At 41.5% G+C, this 23,407-nt stretch overlaps 1 protein-coding gene across 1 annotated transcript in view; it reads left to right on the forward strand.

Moving 5' to 3' along the window:
• LOC138749173 (double C2-like domain-containing protein beta) overlaps nt 1–23,407 on the forward strand; it is a 210,317-nt gene that overhangs the window by 29,840 nt on the left and 157,070 nt on the right. Inside the window, exon 2 of the mRNA XM_069910187.1 lies at nt 17,779–17,858. Coding sequence (XP_069766288.1) covers nt 17,779–17,858 — 80 coding nt within the window. The remainder of the gene's footprint in view (nt 1–17,778; nt 17,859–23,407) is intronic.

Genomic DNA, 23,407 nt, shown 5'->3' on the forward strand with positions numbered 1-23,407 from the left:
GCACCAGGCCATGAGAGAGGGGTGTGTAGTGCGTCAAATGACTTGTTGACTCAAACCAAAGCTTTTTATTCACAAAAGACTGGAGCGTAGTACATCGGGGTCGACCAGTCCAGACTGACCTGGGTCTGGTTGGGAGCAGCCCTTTATGGGCGTGGCTACGGCTCTCAGCCAATCACTATCACTATATGTAAATATATACAAATATATACAGTGGTGAGAGAATCCCATACTATCCCAGGGTATTCTCCCTGTGTGCCTTTGCAGACCAGAAGAGGTCAGAAAAGAATATATTTTCCATTTTCGTTCAGTTTCCTTGTGCAGTCAACATTTTCTTAAGCTGTACACTCCAGGTGTGCACTTTCTGAAGTGACTGGCGTAGCCAGTGTGGGAATTATAGACTATTCCACATGGGCGAGAAGTAATTTATCAGATGGCGTAAATCTTCTGCAACTCGCACTGTGTGGATGGACTGAGGGTTCTCAAAACCTTCTGCAACTCACACTGTGTGGATGGACTGAGGGTTCTCGAAACCTTCTGCAACTCACACTGTGTGGATGGACTGAGGGTTCTTGAAACCTTCTGCAACTCACACTGTGTGGATGGACTGAGGGTTCTCGAAACCTTCTGCAACTCACACTGTGTGGATGGACTGAGGGTTCTCGAAACCTTCTGCAACTCACACTGTGTGGATGGACTGAGGGTTCTCGAAACCTTCTGCAACTCACACTGTGTGGATGGAGTGAGGGTTCTCGAAACCTTCTGCAACTCACACTGTGTGGATGGAGTGAGGGTTCTTGAAACCTTCTGCAACTCACACTGTGTGGATGGACTGAGGGTTCTCGAAACCTTCTGCAACTCACACTGTGTGGATGGACTGAGGGTTCTCGAAACCTTCTGCAACTCACACTGTGTGGATGGACTGAGGGTTCTCGAAACCTTCTGCAACTCACACTGTGTGGATGGAGTGAGGGTTCTCGAAACCTTCTGCAACTCACACTGTGTGGATGGACTGAGGGTTCTTGAAACCTTCTTCAACTCACACTGTGTGGATGGACTGAGGGTTCTCGAAACCTTCTGCAACTCACACTGTGTGGATGGACTGAGGGTTCTCGAAACCTTCTGCAACTCACACTGTGTGGATGGACTGAGGGTTCTCGAAACCTTCTGCAACTCACACTGTGTGGATGGACTGAGGGTTCTTGAAACCTTCTTCAACTCACACTGTGTGGATGGACTGAGGGTTCTCGAAACCTTCTGCAACTCACACTGTGTGGATGGTCTGAGGGTTCTCGAAACCTTCTGCAACTCACACTGTGTGGATGGACTGAGGGTTCTCGAAACCTTCTGCAACTCACACTGTGTGGATGGACTGAGGGTTCTCGAAACCTTCTGCAACTCACATTGTGTGGATGGAGTGAGGGTTCTCGAAACCTTCTGCAACTCACACTGTGTGGATGGAGTGAGGGTTCTCGAAACCTTCTGCAACTCACACTGTGTGCATGGACTAAGGGTTCTCGAAACCTTCTGCAACTCACACTGTGTGGATGGACTGAGGGTTCTCGAAACCTTCTGCAACTCACACTGTGTGGATGGTCTGAGGGTTCTCGAAACCTTCTGCAACTCACACTGTGTGGATGGACTGAGGGTTCTCGAAACCTTCTGCAACTCACACTGTGTGGATGGACTGAGGGTTCTCGAAACCTTCTGCAACTCACATTGTGTGGATGGAGTGAGGGTTCTCGAAACCTTCTGCAACTCACACTGTGTGGATGGAGTGAAGGTTCTCGAAACCTTCTGCAACTCACACTGTGTGGATGGACTGAGGGTTCTTGAAACCTTCTGCAACTCACACTGTGTGGATGGACTGAGGGTTCTCGAAACCTTCTGCAACTCACACTGTGTGGATGGACTGAAGGTTCTCGAAACCATCTGCAACTCACACTGTGTGGTTGGAGTGAGGGTTCTCGAAACCATCTGCAACTCACACTGTGTGGATGGAGTGAGGGTTCTCGAAACCTTCTGCAACTCACACTGTGTGGATGGACTGAGGGTTCTCGAAACCTTCTGCAACTCACACTGTGTGGATGGACTGAGGGTTCTCGAAACCTTCTGCAACTCACACTGTGTGGATGGACTGAGGGTTCTCGAAACCTTCTGCAACTCACACTGTGTGGATGGAGTGAGGGTTCTCGAAACCTTCTGCAACTCACACTGTGTGGATGGACTGAGGGTTCTCGAAACCTTCTGCAACTCACACTGTGTGGATGGACTGAGGGTTCTCGAATCCTTCTGCAACTCGCACTGTGTGGATGGACTGAGGGTTCTCGAAACCTTCTGCAACTCGCACTGTGTGGATGGACTGAGGGTTCTCGAAACCTTCTGCAACTCACACTGTGTGGATGGACTGAGGGTTCTCGAAACCTTCTGCAACTCACACTGTGTGGATGGACTGAGGGTTCTCGAAACCTTCTGCAACTCACACTGTGTGGATGGACTGAGGGTTCTCGAAACCTTCTGCAACTCACACTGTGTGGATGGACTGAGGGTTCTCGAATCCTTCTGCAACTCGCACTGTGTGGATGGACTGAGGGTTCTCGAAACCTTCTGCAACTCGCACTGTGTGGATGGACTGAGGGTTCTCGAAACCTTCTGCAACTCACACTGTGTGGATGGACTGAGGGTTCTCGAAACTATCTAAAATGTACATTCTCCACCTTCAACAATCATGGAACAGTGACTCTCGGTGATCAAAGGGGGCTGCTGTACTTTTTTTTGAGGGAGGCATTGAGGACATCTTAGAATATTTTTTCCTCTCTCCACCTCTCACCCCCCCCCCCTCCCCCCCCAGGAATCTCATCCTGTGTCAGAATCTGGTGTCTGTTTTGGCAGTCTGATGCCTCGGACGTGATCCCAGCTCTGGGGTAGGAGGAAAACAAAAATAACACCTTGTGCAGTACCCTTTGGGATCCTTATCTCCTCACTTGTGGCTGGGATGCATCCCTGAATTCCAAGGACTTAGGGTCCTGTCACTTGACGACAACAACCTGATCAGTGACTCCATCAATACCACTCGGTGTCTCAGGGAAGCTGCTGACATCCCATCCCCAGACACCCTCTCTTCTCCTCCCCTTTCATCAGGCAGAAGGTGCACGAGCTTGAAAATATAAATCTCAGGATTCAAGAACGGTTTCTTTCCTGCAGGTCTTCGACTCCTGAAGGGAGTCTAATGCTGTCAAATGAGAACGCACTTGCACCGTCCTATGTCACTTCATTTTTATTCATTTCTTGCACTATGTTTTTGTATGTGTCTCTATTCCCTGTACTATTTGACTTTATTAACATTGCTCCCAACACAGTAGTCTTTATTTGGTTATTTGTTGCTATTGCACTATGTGCTCTGAGTTGGATTGCCCGGAGAGCATGCAAAACATAGCCTTTTACTATGTTTTCATTTCATTTGACAATAAAACAATTCAATTTAATTCTTAATGATGTCTTGGCCAGTTTGGGAAAAATTTGGAAAGACACAGGCAATAGAAGGACAACAAATAAAATCTGTTCAGCCCTCCGTCCCCTGAGAAACAGATTTCTGTGGCACTGGACTGGAATGTTCTGAGCACGGTAACAGGCCCTCTCAGCCCACAAGCTCATGCCGCCCAAATGACGAATAACCCCCGGTGCATTTTGAAGGGTGGAAGGAAACCAGAGCTCCCAGAGGAAACCCACACAGACATGGGGAGAAGGTACAAACTCCTTACAGACAGCGCAGGATTCGAACCCCAGTCTTGGTCACTGGCGCTGTAATAGTGGTGTGTTCACTGCTACATTAACTGTGCCACGTCATTGGAGTTTGGAGCATTTTTTTTTTGCAATACTTTGAATACTGGGTTAAGAACAACTGTCCATTGTATTGAATTTACAAGCTGCTTGAATACTTTAGACCAGTGGTTTTCAAACTGCCCCCCACCCCAAACACACATTCCTATGCCATAAGTGCTCTGTGATTAGTAAGGGATTGCTTAAGATGGTATGTGGGTGGAAAGAAAGGTTTGAAAACCACTATTTTAATTGTACCTAATTGACTCATTATGTGCATGGTTTCATCGCTCCAAAGGAAATGGGCCAATGACAATTTTTCTCAAGCAAAATATTTCAGTAACAATTGGGCCCCAGCAGTGGTACTCAACCTTCCCTTCCCACTCACATCCCACCTTAAGCAATCCCTTACTAATCACAGAGCTCCAATGGCATAGGGATTACTTAAAGTGGGATGTGAGTTTGGGGGGGTGGGGGCGCAGTTTGAAAACCATTGCTTTAGGTAGTGATATAATGTCTACTCTATTTGTAGCAAAATTGTCAAAGTGAATAAAATCTCCTTCACTGAGCTCTGAAATATCCTGCTACTTTAACACATTAAATCAAAATTTCCAGCCTTCCAGTGATATTTGTTGATTGATAATGAAACAATTCATGTTGTTAAAGTTGTGCTGACTTTCTCCATTAACATTAGCAACATTCAGGAACTTAGTTTTGCACAAATCTAATAGTAATTGCAGCAAGTCCAGCGATTTTGTAAGAATATTAGAGGTGGCTTCTTCACTCAGCACGTGGTGGCAGAATGGAATGAACTTCCGAATGAGATAGTTGCATCAGGATCCCTTCTGTCATTTAAGAGAAGGTTCACCCAACCCCAACCAACCAATTTTCCCCTGCAAACGCTGCAACCATGTCTGCCTGTCCCGCATCGGACTTGTCAGCCACAATCGAGCCTGCAGCTGACGTGGACTTTTACCCCCTCCATAAATCTTCGTCCGCGAAGCCAAGCCAAAGAAGAAGAAGAAGAAGGATGTGTACATGGAGTTGAGGGGGTCGGAGGATTAGTGGCGGTGAGCGGGAGGTTTGAGTTGTTCTAGTGAACCGGTGCGGACTCGAAAGGCCGACATGGCCTATTTCTGCTCCATAAAAGGTTATATGGTTAATTGCTTCCCTATAATGTTAATGTTATCCAATAGCTGTAAATTAGTGTGACTAATGAACATACTGTATACATAACTGTAAATTTTAGTCAGGTTGGATTGAACTTGTTCAAATTGGATATTCCAAGAATCCAAGAATGCCAGTTACTCATTAGAAATCAAATCACTCATAATGGAAATTTATTTCAATTGATAAGAACATATGAAAGAGGAGCAGGAGTAGGCAATATTGATTTCTAAGCATACTGCACCATTCAAAAAGCTCCTGGCTGATCTGATCTTGGCCTTTGCTCCACTTTCCTGTCTGCTTCCTGTAACTCCTATCAGACCAAATGTTAGACCGACAAACGTGTTCAAAGTTGTACTTTGGTCAGTTCATTGGGATAGAGAATTCCAAATGTTGAAGGCCCTCTGAGTAAAGAAATCCCTCCTCATCTCGGTCTTAAATGAGCACCGAGATCTCATTGCCTGCATCTTAAAGTTGCAAATGAAATGGCAGCAACGAGAGATGTTGGTGAACCTTCCAATTTTCCTTGATTAATGCCTGATTTCATTGGATTTGAAGGCAATAAATATTAGAACCGCCGTTCAACAAAGTGAGTGAAAAGGCTAATTAAATGAAAATAATCATTGGAAAATTGGAAATTTATTATTTATAACTAATAAGTTGGACAGAAGTTCATAATAACTTGGGGATGAGTCTACAAGATTTTATGAAAAGGAAATCATATTTTAGCAGTCTAATACGATATTTTTCAAGATAACGAACTGAAATATTTAGTATATTTTGATTTTAAAAAGGTATTTGATAAGCTGTTGCATAAAAGATTGATACATAAAATAAGGGATCACAGGGATAAAGTTAATATATCAATTTTTATGGATAAATGACTATGAAAGATAAAGAACAAGAATAGAAATATATTGGTCCTGTTCTGGTAAGAGGGATGGTATTAGTGAAATATTTGCCAGTGTCTTTGTTCCACCTTTGGCTAACGAGGGTGCCCTCTATGAAGCCCAGACTTCCCACCCTGACGGTGCCATGATTGTTGCTGGCAATTTCAATCATGACCGCCTGAAAACTGTCTTACCACCGATTCATTACCAAAGCATGTGAACTTCGCCACCAGAGGAGAGAGCACCCTGGATCAGGTGTTCACCAACGTACGCCATACAGACTGCTGGCAGAGCAAACTAGGTCAGTTCACAGGGAGATCAGGATGTGGCCGAGAGGGGCCACAGCAGTACGGCAACGCTGCTTTGAGTCCATGGGCTGGAGCTGTTTCAGGGAGGTGGCCACCCACAATGGTCATTCAAACATAGACGAGTTCAGTGACTGGCTACATCAGCAAGTGCATTGAGGATGCCACCAAGATCAAATGCTTCACAACCAGGGCTAACCAGAAACCATGGTTGGATGTAGAGGTCAGGGCCCTTCTCAGACCTCGTGATGCTGCCTTCACTACAGGGGATAGGATAACACTAAGATCAGCCAGGGCTGAACTCTCTCGTGCAGTCCAGAAGGCAAAGTAAGGATATGCATAGCTACACCGGCGATACGAGGTGCATTTGGCAAAGGCTGATGAATGGATTGACTGTAATGTAACCAACTCTGGGGATGACTCCACCCTTATTCTGGCTCTTGATCTTGGCAAACTTCTTCAGATGTGTAGTGGAAAGTGGGCTGACGGCTGTATCACAGTCTGGTTGGCAGGGGTGGGGGGGGGAGGAGGAGGAAGGGCACCAATGCCTCAAGTGGAAAGACCTGCAAAAGGTAGTGGACACAGCCCAGGGCATCACGGGCAAAATTCTTCCCACCATCGAGAAAATCTACGTGGAGAGCACCAGCATTCATCAAGGATTCACACCACACAGGACATGCTCTGATCTGGCTGCTGCCATCAGGAAAGAGGTGTAGGCACCACAGATCTCGCACCACCAGGTTCAGGAACAGCTGCTACCCCTCGACCTTCAGTCTCCTAAACAACAAGCTCAATCAGAGATTCATTTAAGGACTCTAATATTTATTACTGAATATTTATTTTCAGCCAGTTTGTTCACATTTCTCTCTTTTGTATGTATATTCTTTCTTGAGTACTGCTTCTTGCACTATCGATAAGTAGAAATTCTGCCTGGCCCGCAGGAAGAAGAATCCCAGGGTTGTACTCTGGCAAAACATCTGAATCTTGAATGTACTGAACTTTCTTCTACCTGGAAAGTTTTGGTCTTGTAGCCCTGAAGTTGGGATGAATTAGATATGATCCCTTTGAAATGTAAGATTCTGAAAGGCTTGACAGAGTAGATGCTAGGAGAAGGTTTTCCCTATGGACGAATCAATAGTCGAAAGGCTTTGGTGTTAAATTAAGTAGCCCTGTATGAGCATATCTCAGCCTATGGATTCTGGTACTGGGGAAGTAAATTATTTTAAGTAACTATGGGTGTTTCTTTACCTTCCCTATAACTGATCTGCTGGCCTGACACCACCCTTATCTTGGCTCTTGATCTTCCATCATCCTCCAACCACTGATCGCAAGTTCAACTGTGCATGCCAAAGCAAAAAACTGAGCAGCTGATAGCATAGAATGGTACAAGGTTGGTCCAAGTCGATAAGCGACAGCTAATTTGTTGTGACATTATAGTGATTTGAACAATTACCATGTTAATCGTGGAATATTTCTTACCTGATGAAAAACAATACCCTCTGTTTGTTGTTCTAATTATATTAAGGTGAAAAAAACTCTGCTTTTTTTTCCCTCTGTGCGAAGATGTAGGAAGAGAAATAAGAAAAAGGCACTCCAGTCCAGTGTTGGCTCTCTGTTTGAGAATGTAAAGTTAATCCCGGTGCCCAGCTCTCATGCTGTGTTAACCTCTGCCTTGCATGTCTTTTTTTTCCAATTTTCCTTTAAATTTAGACATACAGCACTTTAACAGGCCATTTTGGCCCATGAGTCCATGTCACCCAACTTACACCCCTCCCCATTAACCTACCCTAAAATGATCCCCCACTGCCATCCTTTCTGCACCTAGTGACTTCTCAGTGCTGACCTCCCTCAAATCCAGAAACATGAACAGAGCAAACAATATCCTTTCACTAAAGAGAAAACCTTTGTTATGAGAAGAGTTGCAAGATATTCATTATATCAGAGAAACCTAAGGGGAAATTTAATTGGTTTCTAAAATTGTGAAAGGTTTTGAGAATGAATCAGGCTAGGAGAGTCATGACAAACACTTATCAACGCAAAATTATCATTTCAGGAGGTAAGCAAGCAGCAACTTCTTTACACTGAAATCTATTAGAGTTTGGGTTTTTAAAACAAAAATGTAGATATACAGCACAGGATTAGGCCCTACCTGCCCATGAGCCTGTGTTGGCCAATTCACCTACAACCCGATACATTTTTGGAAGGTGGGAGGAAACTCACGCGGGCATGGGGAGAACGTACAAACTCCTTACAGACAGCACCCGGGTCACTGAAGCTGTAATGGCATTGCGCTAACCGTGCCATTGATGCACATTGGCACAGCATAGCACCTTTACAGCATCAGCGATTGGGACCGGGGTTGGAGTCACGCACTGTCTGTAAGGAGTTTGTTCTTTCTCCCCACGTCTGCTTGGGTTTTCTCCAGGGGCACCAGTTTCAAAATGTTTCGGGGGTGTAGGTTAATGGGGGGGGGGGTGTAAGTTGGGTGGCATGGACTCATGGGCCTGTTAAAGTGCTGTATGTCTAAATTTAAAGGAAAATTGGAAAAAAAAAGACATGCAAGGCAGAGGTTAACAGAGCATGAGAGGTAGGCACCAGGATTAACTTTACATTCTCAAACAGAGATCCAACACTGGACTGGAGTGCCTTTTTCTTATTTCTCTTCCTACATCTTCGCACAGAGGAAAAAAAGCAGAGTTTTTTTCACTTTAATATAATTAGAACAACAAACAGAGGGTATTGTTTTTCATCAGGTAAGAAATATTCCACGATTAACATGGTAATTGTCCAAATCACTATTATGTCACAACAAATTAGCTGTCGCTTATCGACTTGGACCAATCTTGTACCATTCTATGCTATCAGCTGCTCAGTTTTTTGCTTTGGCACGCACAATAAAAGGTGTTGAGTTTTATACAGAATTGGCACCTACCTCTTCACGGTAGAGAGAATTCAAATGGATAGACTGTCCATTATTGAACGTAGTGAAAGTAAGTATCTGCACTATTGCACAATTCTATCAGTTTTATTTCAGAGAAAGGCGACAAAACACTGGGACAGAACAAAACAGTGATATTAAATTTAGATCGCTCATGTGAAAGGTGTCTTGACTCCTGGCAACTTAAACTTCCAATCGTGCATTCACATCTTTCTCTGTCCACAATTTCTTGGCAGCCCAATAATATTTTTGAGATGTTTCCCCTCTTCTATTTCTGGCCTCGTGAACCTTCTTGATTTTAATCATTCACCGGTGGAAATTATATGTTCAACTGACTGGATTCTAAATTCACCAAATCCATTTCTTAACCTTTTTTTCCTTGTAATTTTAAAATATTTCTCCTTCCAAACCTTTAGTCACCGATCCCTAATATGCTTATATATCTCGGTGTTAAATATTAATTTTGCGACGTTTTTCAAAACAGTTGCAAGTTGTTGGTCATCTTGCCTAATGTCGTTAGTTCATCTTCTGAAGAGGGTTTGCAGCCATTCATTTTTTTTTTCAAAGGCACAGTTAAACAGCACACAAGGGAACCTCCAGCCTGAATGAGAAATTCCAGCGTGGTGGGGGGGGGGGGGTGGGGGGGGCGGGGGGGTGGGATCAAAGAGTAGGATGCAAACCAGAGGTAAAATCACATAAGTTTAGAAATGCTGAGGTCACAGAGGTGAGACGGAGTGAAGGAAGAATAAAAGCTTCACACCAGCCATTGGATTGGAGAACACTCTCTTTGAACGTAAACCTAAGACTTTCCGGCCTGATTGGTGCACCTTTAATTTTTATTGATGCCACATACACTACAGTTAAACTAAATCAATCAACTGAGATCCCTGTCTCAAAAAAATCTGAACCACTCTGAAATCGTCAATTATTTAAATGTTCAACATACAGCCCTGGAATTTGGGAACAGATCACAGAGGTTAAATGTGCTGATCGTGGCAACACATTCAAAGAGCCGCATCTTACCTAAGCATATCTGAATGTGTGTGAGCATCTGTCTCAGGAAAACCAGATTACCAATTTCAAAATGCTAATAGCTTATTAAGACTGATCTCACAGGGGATTTGAACTTCAGTCCAGTGCATACCAGTTTCTCAACCTTCCTCGAGTTCACCAGTGAAGGCCAGGAGCATTACAGCTTTGGAAGTGGGTGAAGAACTGACAGGCAAATCTGTCTCTAATTACCGAAACCTCATTACTGTTTCATGTCATGACTCCATGAAGGCTTTCTTCACAATTTGATGGGAGATGGGTAAATCTTTTGAACAAGGTTGTAAAAATTGGAGTTGGTAAGATAAATGCTCCCAATGGATTCTTAACTTCTAATGAGGTGCATTGCATAATATAGACTGATACACATGAGCCCTAAGGATGTTAAAAACTGGGTGAAACAAATTTATTTGAAAGATTCCATTCATATTGCACACCTGCATATAAAAGTATGTGAAAGGATAGTACTTCGTACATCTGTTATGGGTGTTTCTGCTTCTCTATTTGAGTCTGACTAATGAGGTGATGCTTTATTCTATCATATTTCATGAATTATTTTACAATTTAGACAGTGGGCCATTATCTATCACAGTTTCTTCATGAGCAACATATGTCGTGAACACTGAACTTCTAATTTAAAAAAAATTTTTTTTAAATTTAGACATAGAGCTCGGTAACTGGTCGTTCCGGCCCACGAGCCTGTGCCACTCAATTTACATGCCATTAACCTACATCCAGGTACGTTTTGAATGGTGGGATGAAACCAGAGCCCCTGGGGAAAACTCACACAGACGTGGGGAGAACGTACAAACTCCTTACACACAGCATGGGATTCGAACCCAAGTCCTAATCACCGGCACTGTAAAGACATTGTTCTAACCGCTACGCTATCTGTGTATGTATCTTGCTCTGTGGTGATATATGACCTGACATGCTTTACATCAGTGGTTTTCAAACTTTTTCTTTCCACACACATCCCACTTTAAGCAATCCCAATCCCATCGGTGCTCTGTGATGAGTAAGGGATTGCTTAAGGTGGGATGTGAGTGGGAAGGGAAGGTTGAGAATCACTGCTCTAGACCCAATTGTTACTGAGATATTTTGCTTGAGAAAAATGGTCATTGGCCCATTTCCTTTGGCGTTCTGAAACCGTGCACATAATGAGTCAATGAGGTACGATTAAAACAGTGATTTTCAAATTTTTTCTTTCCACTCACATACCACCTTAAACAATCCCTTACTAATCGCAGAGCACCGATGTCATAGGGAATACCTAAGGTTGTATGTGAGCGGAAAGGAAAAGTTTAAAAACATCAATTCTTTTTAATTGGCTGACAACCACTACAAAGATGTTCATTGGTTTTTTTTCACCATAATTTATGTGTACTTAATGGAATGGTCTCAAAAGCTATTCCGTCCTTGAAGTGGTGCTCTTGTTGATTGAGTTATGCGGTTTTAGCAAACTACATCTGGAAGCTGGATCTTTTAGAACTGTGACGTTGCTCAAAATCATGATCTCCTGTAATTTTTAATAACCCTAACAATAAACCTGAATTGTGTTCTGTATAACTATTCTATGATCCCTTTAAATTCAGCTGTGATGATTGATAGCATCTGTGATGGGATGCTTGCACTGTGATGTTAAACATTAGCTACAGCGGCAAACAGCAAAGAATCTAGACAGAGAGGTTGGGTATACTGGAAGATAAGAAGGTGTTTGGAATATGGTACTGAAATAGGCATAAAGGGCAATTTGAAGGAGTTGGAACAATGTTCATAATCAAGCTGTGGGTGAAAGTCACCAAAGTTACCTTTCTGGAATTTGAGAAGGTCATTGCTGTATCCGAGAGTGGTAGAACCATACTGCTGTGGACCATTGCTTTGGCTTATTCCAACCGTGGCCTCTTGACCTCGCTGGCATACTTCTTTCGTTTGTCAGCAACTAATATTTCAGCCAATGGGCCCTGCGTGTACTCATTTGTACACAGCGATTGCAGTGCATTTATCAAATTTCACATTTGCATCTCCTTCAAAAGAAGAAGTTGAAATCATTAAGCCTGCTCAACCTGATTGTTCAAGAAGACTAGAAGTATCATGTTAATGCACTGCTGGCTTCAAATCACTTGTCAAATATGCTGAGAACACCAATGTTTCTGCATGCTCGAAACGTCCCTGTAATCCCACTTCCAAAGGTCAACACATTAAAATGCTGCCCATGGCTTCAAATCAGAGAGAATGCCAGGAGAATATTTTGCTTTTTGACTGCATGTTAATACTTATCTGGAAAAAAATTAATTAAAGCAAGCATAATTTCTAGGCTAATTAGGTGTAGGTTCTTTTTTCTTTTCTTTGGCTTGGCTTCGCGGACGAAGATTTATGGAGGGGGTAAAAAGTCCACGTCAGCTGCAGGCTCGTTTGTGGCTGACAAGTCCGATGCGGGACAGGCAGACACGATTGCAGCGGTTGCAGGGGAAAATTGGTTGGTTGGGGTTGGGTGTTGGGTTTTTCCTCCTTTGCCTTTTGTCAGTGAGGTGGGCTCTGCGGTCTTCTTCAAAGGAGGTTGCTGCCCGCCAAACTGTGAGGCGCCAAGATGCACGGTTTGAGGCGTTATCAGCCCACTGGCGGTGGTCAATGTGGCAGGCACCAAGAGATTTCTTTAGGCAGTCCTTGTACCTTTTCTTTGGTGCACCTCTGTCACGGTGGCCAGTGGAGAGCTCGCCATATAACACGATCTTGGGAAGGCGATGGTCCTCCATTCTGGAGACGTGACCCATCCAGCGCAGCTGGATCTTCAGCAGCGTGGACTCAATGCTGTCGACCTCTGCCATCTCGAGTACTTCGACGTTAGGGATGTAAGCGCTCCAATGGATGTTGAGGATGGAGCGGAGACAACGCTGGTGGAAGCGTTCTAGGAGCCGTAGGTGGTGCCGGTAGAGGACCCATGATTCGGAGCCGAACAGGAGTGTGGGTATGACAACGGCTCTGTATACGCTTATCTTTGTGAGGTTTTTCAGTTGGTTGTTTTTCCAGACTCTTTTGTGTAGTCTTCCAAAGGCGCTATTTGCCTTGGCGAGTCTGTTGTCTATCTCATTGTCGATCCTTGCATCTGATGAAATGGTGCAGCCGAGATAGGTAAACTGGTTGACCGTTTTGAGTTTTGTGTGCCCGATGGAGATGTGGGGGGGCTGGTAGTCATGGTGGGGAGCTGGCTGATGGAGGACCTCAGTTTTCTTCAGGCTGACTTCCAGGCCAAACATTTTGGCAGTTTCCGCAAAGCAGGACGTCAAGCGCTGAAGAGCTGGCTCTGAATGGGCAACTAAAGCGGCATCGTCTGCAAAGAGTAGTTCACGGACAAGTTTCTCTTGTGTCTTGGTGTGAGCTTGCAGGCGCCTCAGATTGAAGAGACTGCCATCCGTGCGGTACCGGATGTAAACAGCGTCTTCATTGTTGGGGTCTTTCATGGCTTGGTTCAGCATCATGCTGAAGAAGATTGAAAAGAGGGTTGGTGCGAGTACACAGCCTTGCTTCACGCCATTGTTAATGGAGAAGGGTTCAGAGAGCTCATTGCTGTATCTGACCCGACCTTGTTGGTTTTCGTGCAGTTGGATAATCATGTTGAGGAACTTTGGGGGACATCCGATGCGCTCTAGTATTTGCCAAAGCCCTTTCCTGCTCACGGTGTCGAAGGCTTTGGTGAGGTCAACAAAGGTGATGTAGAGTCCTTTGTTTTGTTCTCTGCACTGTTGGGCGGCATGGACTCATAAGCCAGAATGGCCTCTTACCATGCTATATGTCCAAGCTAAATTAAAAATTAAGTTAAAACAAAAGATGAAAGCCAGTGTGAACTTTCAACACTGACTTGTGATGTGAAAGTAAATTGTTATTGAATTGCCTTCTCAAGATTGAACCACATTTATCTCCATGTTGATCTACTAAGTTCATGGTGTTAAAGAAAAATAGTGTACCATCATGCAGTGGTGGAAGGGCGGATTAGGAATCCTGCTTTTGAAAAGTGACTGATGAAACAGTGCTGATTTCTGGAAATAAGAATTTTTAAAAATAATTATGTGAGGTCACATTTTGCCTTTGAACAGGCCTTGAAGACAAGATGTAGGAGGGGAAATTCACAAGTCTATAATCACTAGTGGAATGGTGGAAGTAATTATGGTAGATTGTCTCAGTAAAATTGTGTTTGGACACTACATCACTAGTTAATCTGGCGTTCAGACAAATTTCCAATAGGATTGGTGTTTAATTTTGTCAGAAGTATGCCTGCTCTTTGATAAAATTACCCTTTGTAATCTGAAGATTGAGTTATTATCATAAAAATATGATACAAGAATTTTCAAATCAAACAGTATGTGTTGTTTTAACATAAAGTTTGCACAGAAACAGAAGTACCCTGGGTTCTGTTAAGAATGGTTGTAGTTGGGCACGATTTGGATGACAGGTGCAAATGGTTTTAAGTTTACTGTCTACTGTTTATTGGCAGCATTGCAAATTGTGTACGAAATGGCAGACAGTGCCATATAAAGCACGTGAACTAACATTCCTTTAACTTTTTTATATACCATGAATTAATTTAATGTGCTCCATTATTCTGGAGTAGATTATTTGCAAAGGCTGACCATCAAACATCCATTTACCTATTTTGTTCTTTCCACGTTTCTGTCAGTTTCTACAACTCACCAACACACCTGAGGAAATTTATAGTGGCTTATTTATTAAGACCCATGCATTTTTGGGATGTGGATGGAAACCCACGCAATCACAGGGAGGATATAGAAACTCCATTCAGATCTCACCAGAGGACAAGATTGAATCTGGGTTTTGAGGTAGCAGCTCTAATCTCTGGGCCGCTGTGCTGTCTATGAAAGGCTTCAGTGAGTCTCCCTGAGTTGTCAAAGGTCACTGTGAGCGTGTCAGGACCAGAAAGGATTGGACTCTTCTTTTCCAGTTTGCCAATCAGCAAGACCCTTGTCGATAAAGTTACATCGGGGATGTTCAGGCTTCAGAGACGTCACAACATAGATGGGCCAGGTTTCTCCCACAAATTCAAGAGAAAACTTGAACATTTGGGTCTATTATCATTGGGATCAGCCTCCGAGGATAAAGAGATAGATGATGCAGTAGAAAACTAGAAGGAAAAACTTCTGCATTCACAACTGTGTGGCTTCCAGTGTTAACGTTAAGAATGATAATCTTCTAGTGTTTAAGATTAGATTGAATAGGTTCAGAGAGGAAACAGGAACAAAGCATGGAGTAGATACAAATAATTTTTTTAAAATGTTGTAAATCCTCTGCAGTTTTGGGCATAATGCAAGCACTAAATGCTACAGCTCTGCTATTTTCCATAAGGCCATCATGATTTACATCCATGTTCCTAGTTGAACAGGTGAAGAAAAATTAGAATAAAACAGCAAAGAATGAGATCATTCGGGATGCCGCGATTACAGCAAATTTCTTAAAGATCTTTTATTTATCACTCAGCTGTATTTTGATAGTAATGTTGAAAAATTACTCATACACTGTCCAAATCAATTAGAAATATGCTTCCTAAATCCAATCACAATTTTAAAGGAAACATCATCATGTCATTGGGGAAAATTTGTCGTTAAAGAAAGTAAAAATGGAAATCTTATTTTGCTGCGAGGTCAGTTCACTTACAACCATTATAATAGGATATGGATATTGGAATTCCATACTTGCAATGGGGTGTATCGTTTCTCGTTGCTTCTATACATGTTTGCGCCAGCGTGTCAAAGTAGCTTTTTCTCGTCATGAAGGAAAAAACTGAAAATGTGCTTTGTATGGTTCGGAATTCAAATATTATTAAAATGTCGGTGTTAATTTGTATCAGATGTCATGTTCACATCCCGAAGGCATTGACTAAACCTGGTGGAGAATCAAAGGTGCTTGTATTTAATGCATTGCTCATATGGCCATTTTTCAAGTATGAAGCTACACGGTGTTTGTCAAAGGGTTAGTTAACCATGACGTTATTGCAATTAAAATCCATTTTGCCCACATACATGCACCTTCGAGCGTAGTACTGTTGAATGACAAATGATCTCCTTGCTTCTGCTTAATCCAGGAAAGCTAGGGCCAATTATACTGGGTTATCCAATCAACTAAGTCTCATCATTTTTGTTTCCATGACCTCGCGTCACATTGAACATTATATTTAATTTAAAAAAAACATTGCCTCCAAAATCCACAGGCTCTCGTCCCAAGGGGCTTAACTCTATCAGAAAAGACAAAACCATGGCAGCATATACAGTGTTTGCTTTCGGAAACAATAGCACCTGTCAGCTACAGCAGATTTCCCTCAGACATACCATGGTTCTGGGTTGTTTCTTTTGACCGGAACATCCCTCTCTAATCCCTAATTCTGTTGTCTCCCTTTATGACAATGTCTACAATAAACTTGGTCTCACTTTATTTGCCCAAGTGCTAGTTCTGTACTGGACCCTATCTAAAATTCCAAGCACTAATTTTAACCTGATCTCCACGGAACATCCACAGAATCATCTCCTGTGCGAGATGTAGTAGGGGTTACACCTACCCGGATACATCAAAAGCTCTCAGAATTGGTACGAAGCAGTAGAATTCAGTGCCTGCCAAATTTATTTTTTTTAAATGTAGACATCCAGCACTTTAACAGGCCAATTTGGCCCTATGAGTCCGTGCCGCCCAATTTACCTACAAGGGCGGGGGGGGGAACCAGACCCTCCAGAGGAAACACAAGGAGAACATACAAACTCCTTACAGACAGTGCGGGATTCGAACCCAAGTCCCGATCCCTGACGCTGCAAAGGCATTGTGCTAACCACTGCACCAACCGTACTGCCCTTTTATACCAAGCTGTTATTAGATCTAGAGTGTGGTCTTGGTGAAATTCACTGACGAAATTTAGGATTGGCTCTTTTAATCACAGAGGTATTCAATTAAATTCTGAATTCTTTTCACACATGAATATTGTTCCTTTGTCATTTCAGATCAAACATAGGAACCAGTCAAATCTAATAATTTTGTCCCAATGCTTTGTCACTTCTGATAGCTGACAAAAAAAAAATATCCAATTCCACTCTGCCTATTCGTTTGATAATTGTAGATTTATGAATGGTTCATATCTCTACTTGCTCATTTATTTTTACTGGATGAACACAAAGCTTCTTCTCACTGTGTTAAATCCAATCCTGTCATTCTCTTCATGTCCTTTATACCTTTTAGCATCATGTTTGGTCCCTGATTGCGGCAGTAAAAGCAATGCAATTGTAAATATTGATGGTTATTTTTAATTTTATGTTAGCTCTGTTTCTTTGGTGTACTTCATTCAAAGCATGCCCTTGCCTTAGAAATGAGACTGCAACTGAATTAAAAAAAACTTATATTAAATTAATACACAAAATGAAGTATATAATGTAGAATAAAATGACTGAGCATGTGCTTTGCTGTGTTTAACTTGGATGTAATGCACAATTGATTAATCAATGAGAATTACACATTCTACCTATCTTTCAACATGGAATATTCATTTCTTGGGCAGTTGCAAATTTACATTTTTATTTGGTCTGTTTTGTTGATGGTAAAACCATCTCCTTTCCTTTTCCAGCCACCCTGGGTACATTAGATTTCAGTTTGCTGTACGACCAAGAGAACAATGCTCTCCATTGCTCAATAAATAAAGCCAAGGTACGTGACCTTAGAACATTGCAAATAATAAAGAACCTGTTTACAGGTGTCGCTATCTTTTAACTTATTTTGCATTTTCAAATGCATGCAAATTGTATATTTATTTTCATAATGTATATAATATAATTAAATGAACAGCTGTCAGATTTATCAGTAATATGCTCATGTGGATTGGAAGAGAGAACTATTTTACGATTTAACAGAGAATTGAATTCACATATCCTGCCCTGCTCCACCAACAGCTTGTATTTTAATGATTTCCAATGTTGAATACTTACAACTCCTTTTCTTTGACGATCAGGTAGATATCCAAGTTCAGCTTCCTTCCAATAGCTATTCCATCAGCAAAACTTCGACCAAAACATGAAACTGTGAGGCAGAACGTCCCCCAATGCTCTGTTTGAAATCTTCCCTGCTTCCCACTTCCATAAGCTACGGAATATTGAGAATATTTTGGGCTAATATAGCTGTCCAACAGTCTGGAACTAATTGACTTCAACCCATAAACTCATTGTGCCCTGAGGAACTGCCTTCAGGAGCCTCCTTTTAATTGATCTGAGTGCTTAATGTTTTTATCAAACTTTAAAATTTGAATTTACTTGAATTACATTGTACTCTCTGATTTCCTTGCAATCAGAAGGTAACAATCTATGGTCATCAAGGTACTGCTTCCCCAAGACAAAGCTGTGGCAGCCAACTCTATCCGCCTTCGAAGGGTTTATAGGGAAGCCTGCCCTCAACTGAACTTTATTTTCGAATCCATTCCAGTCTATAACAAGGGATTATTTAATGGATAACTCAATTAAATTTATTGCACCTAAATGAAGTGAGATGTGTGAAATGGTTTGATAGACTCTTTTAATATAGTATATATACATTTCACATCCTTGTGTTTAAATTTTTCCATAAATTCAACGATGTCATTCTCACATAAAAGAGATAAAACACCCCATCAAAGCCCTATTCTCTTGAATATGCTTTATTTCATCATATCATTATCCTCTCCTTGGTATCGCCACCCCTCCAAGACCACCACCTAATGCCCTGTGAGTCCATAGGTGCATGAATCTACTAATAAAGCAGTGAAAGTACAAATCTTTTTCAAATATATATATCAATGCACAAAAATGCTGAGGAAACTCAACAAGCCACAGCATTCCTGATATAACAAAGATATGTCACCAGCATTTCGGGCTTGAGCCCTTCATCTCTTGATGAAGAACAATCGATTTTTTTTCTCTCCAGCACTTTTGTGTCTTGAACTACAATCACAGTGCCTGTTCTTGTTTACATCCAAATGTAATTCTATGTAATCTATTCACCTTTTATCACTGTGGCCCATATAAAACCAATCCTAATTCCTCAACCGTCTGTGTCCACGGAGATTATGAAATTAGATTCATTTAATGTCCAGCATGTAAAAAGAAATTTGGAATGAATTAATCAGTGGAGATTTAGTTTTAATGACTTTGAGTTATTGAGATAATGTTCTAAATTACGGGAATGCAAAATATATTATTAGAAATCCAAATGAAAAGGCTGTTTTCCAGTAAAATGGAAAGCCCTTGGGGTCATGAATTTTCATTGAGTCGCGAGAAATCTTTGCCTGTCTGTCAGCAACACCTCCTCCTTCGGTAACATGGTTTTTTTTTAAATCAAACAATCTAACAAGTATCCGTATGCCCAATATTTTAGAAGAAAAGGAAACTCAGTCACAAGTCAGTTTTGCCCTGACTTTTCTTCATCAAATCTAGCCAAGGATTATGAATTAGAAATATTGAAGCAGATCAGAATGGATACGGAATTGTAAGCTTCAAGCATTTGAAACTGCTTAGTCCATATTATTTCTAAAAGTAATAATTTATGACCTAAATGTTCCAGCCGTTAAATCTAAATTAGCACTTCAAAATAGAAATTGGGTCTGATGGAGGGTATTGCAATGGAATAACAAATGACCGAATAACTGTGGAAAGTTGTGACCTTAGGGAGGTGGAGTGCACTATGTGGAGATCTGAGGATAAACGAGATCTTTTTCTCCATTAAAAAAAAATCTCTGCTATTTTTAGTCAGATTAAATATTAATTAATTGAATATAAATTAAAATAAATAAGAATAAATAAAAATGTAAATAAAAGTTTAAAATTGTAAAAGGGAATGTTCCCTGGAGTAACACATAAACCTTTAGTGAAGATGGGAGCAAATATTCAGCCAGCGGAGTAAACACACACCAAAATATGGGAGGAATTCAGCTGGTCTTTTCAGCATCCATAAAAAGCAAAGATCTATTGCCAGCATTTCAGACCTGAGCCCTAAGCAGAATGTGCTTTGCTCATGTTTTGCTGGTAGAGGTGTTTAAATAAAGTGTGAATAAATTGGTGTTTGAATAAAATGGCATCACCCAGGATGAAGAGCTGGTTGATGCCGCTCTCCATTGGGGTGACTCTTAAATTGTCTTCTTATCCCTGCTTAGTTAGAGCCTTTAACTTTATTAGTATATTATTAAGTATATTAGTATGACTTTACCTGTATACTTGGAAGGGGACGTTAATTATGATGTTATTGTTCATCTTTCGAGCGGTTCCGTGGAGGGAAGGAACTTGCAGATGCAGCAATGGTAAAATGTTTTCAAAGAATGTGACGGAAAATAAAGTGCTTTAAGGTTTATATATTCATGCAAGTGAAGTTTGTTCAGTGTAAGTACAGTATTTTTGTCTTTTAAACTGCTTATTCTTAATGCTGTTGTATTAGATAGACATTGTAAGTGTCTCAAGCGACCGGAAAGCTCACTTATCAGGCATCTATCAATCCCTGTAGGTGCCAGATACCAGAGGTTTGCTTTCTGAAGAGGTGATTCGTCTGACACAAACATGGGTGCTCTTTCTGTTACTGATCAGTTTTGTATGTTTTGCATTCTGGATGGTGTTTAAACTTTGCTTAGGACATTTGGTGGTGGGCTTTGAAATGGGAGCGGACAGCAGATTGGATCCAGATCCAGGCAGATCTTCGGGACCAGAGTAAAACTGGTGCTGATGAAGTACTTAAACCTGCTGGGTAGAGAGTGAATGGTGAATCAGGCCATTGCCCAAGAATGGAGGGTGGCTGATTGGAGAGGGTGGAGAACTGTATCATTGAAATGTCATAACAAAGGTCTCAGTGCCCAAGGCAGGAGATTTGGAAAGCCTGTTAGAAATATCTGAAAAGTGGTGGGTTTGGCATAGTATTCTGTGACAGAGAATGAGGTCCTTCAGTCCTTAACTGTCCAGTTAATCATATCCCACGGCTTCTTCCTGATTCTTTGCTTTCAAACATTTACGCTATTTGCTTTCAAAAGTACCATTGAATTTGCTGGTACATGAGAACGTGTGATATAGAAGCAGAGATAGGCCACTCTTCCGCACAAACCTGCTCCATGGCTCACCTTCTAACTCAAGCTTCGCCTTCCTGCCCTATCCCAATATCTATTGATTCCTTAAATATCTAGATCTCCGCTGATCTTTGTTTTGACTGCAATTAATTTGTGAAATTCTGTAGCCCCTGAAAGGTATTGCAAAAGATCACTTAAATTTGAATAAAGCAATGTCACTTCATTTTAGTCTTAAATGGGCAGTATCTTATTTTGAGAACATGACCCTGAATTCTTGCCTCAACAGGCAAGGGAAACATCCTCTCCACAGTTACCCTGTTGTGCTCATTAATACTTTTGAATGTTCAGTGAGGAACCTCTCATTTCTGCTGAACTCTTAAAGAATGGTGACCCAGTCTACTCAATCTTTCTTCAGATATCACTCAGGCCATCCAGAAACCAATCCATATCTACTTCAGATAGAGACAAAATAATGCACGCTGCTCCTGACAGAGTCTAACAAAAGCCCTTGTAATAAATGTATTAAGATACGTTTGTCGTGTACTGAAAACCCCCATGCAAAAGATCCATATAATTTACCTTTCCAATGCTTTCAGTATCACGTGTATGAAGACATCCAGGCCCTTTTTAACATTTCACCCTTTCAAATTTGTATTCTTTCTATTGAAATGAATTACCTAATTTATTCACATGTGCTTCAGTAGCCACCAACCTCTCAAGCAGTCGTTTCATCATTTGCAATGTGAAATATGCCCTTCATTTCCCTCAGATTCTATCGTGAATCATCTGAACTTTGAGTCCTCCAGATTCAAATCTTTCTGCTACTAGAACTGGTTTCTCCTTATCTCCCTGATGAAAATTCTCCATGAATTTGAACACTTCATATCAAATTTTCTCATGATGTTCAAAGAGTTTTAGATGTCTTGGTCTTCACCAGCTTTTCTTAGCAGCCGTTATCCTTGATGGATTTTGAATAAATCTTTTCTATTCCCTTTCTCATAAATCCCTTGTGAAGAGTTCTACACTCTTCCTGAAGTGTGGTGTCGAGAACTCCAGATATGATCACTTCCAAAATAAAACCAATCCATTACATTCAAATATGGCCCAATAAAGATTTGTTCCTGACACTAGTACAGAGAGATAGCCTTTGCTTGCACAAGAAATCAAACTGTAATTTAAAAAATGGGTTCAACAGCATTTTCTTAATTGTTTAGTCGTTTCAATACATCATTCTGCACCAAACAAAGCAGGAAGTCTTTTCAGGCTCAGTAACTGGTAAGTTAGTGATCTTAACTTTTGTCAGTATTCATGTTGAGCCTTGCTTGTCCCCTAGTTAAGTTAGTTGTTGTCTCTTTTGAGGAGATGGAAGAAATCAGGTAGGGGTAGATAAATTGCAAAGATAAAGTTTTGTTGATTATTTGCCATAACATTGCGAACGCTGGGGGTTTCCTAACAAATAAAAAAATGCTTGGAACCTCAACTCCCACAGGTAATTCTCACGTGCTATATAATCACAGTAGCATAATGTATTTGGCCTCAAAAATTTATAGCATTTTAGTCTACTTCACGCATTTGGCAAAACCAGTGAGAGATAACTAGTGCAAATGAAGGCCAATAAATTATCACCATGTTTGGTGAATATTTGTGATTTTTGTAAAGTTGATGTCAAGTGAGTTGATGATAAAGCAGTGATACTTCTCAATCGATTCCAACAATTGTTTTGCTTTACTATAATTTGTTTGGATTTCTAGGATTTATAGTGGAGCTGATTTTTATTTGAAAATGTAAGCCAGTTCCAATTCCATAAGAATTGCTGTGACTACTGCCCAAAAGGACAAGAGATGGCACTGGTTACTTTGGCATGTGTTTTTCTCTATTGTATTCAATATCCAATTTTTTCAAAGTGCCAGGTGTAGATTTCAGAGGTGCCCATTTTCATCTCAACTGCTTGGCAGGAAGAGGCCAATTAAAATCACAGAGCAATCCTTGCCCATTAATTGCCATTCAGGTTGGTGCTGCAGTGTTTGGGAGGGGGGGGGGTGGGGATGTGCAGTGCAAGTATTCTTCCGAAAGCGAGACGAAACCTCGTTCACTGTGCAGATCGAGGCCCGTAGTTTCTTTGGCCCATCATGGACTTCAATTATAGATTTGGGTGCAATTTTGATGTTCAAGGGCATGGCACTGA

The sequence above is a fragment of the Narcine bancroftii genome, chromosome 14, assembly GCF_036971445.1.
Source record: "Narcine bancroftii isolate sNarBan1 chromosome 14, sNarBan1.hap1, whole genome shotgun sequence".
NCBI classification, from domain to species: Eukaryota; Metazoa; Chordata; class Chondrichthyes; order Torpediniformes; family Narcinidae; genus Narcine; species Narcine bancroftii.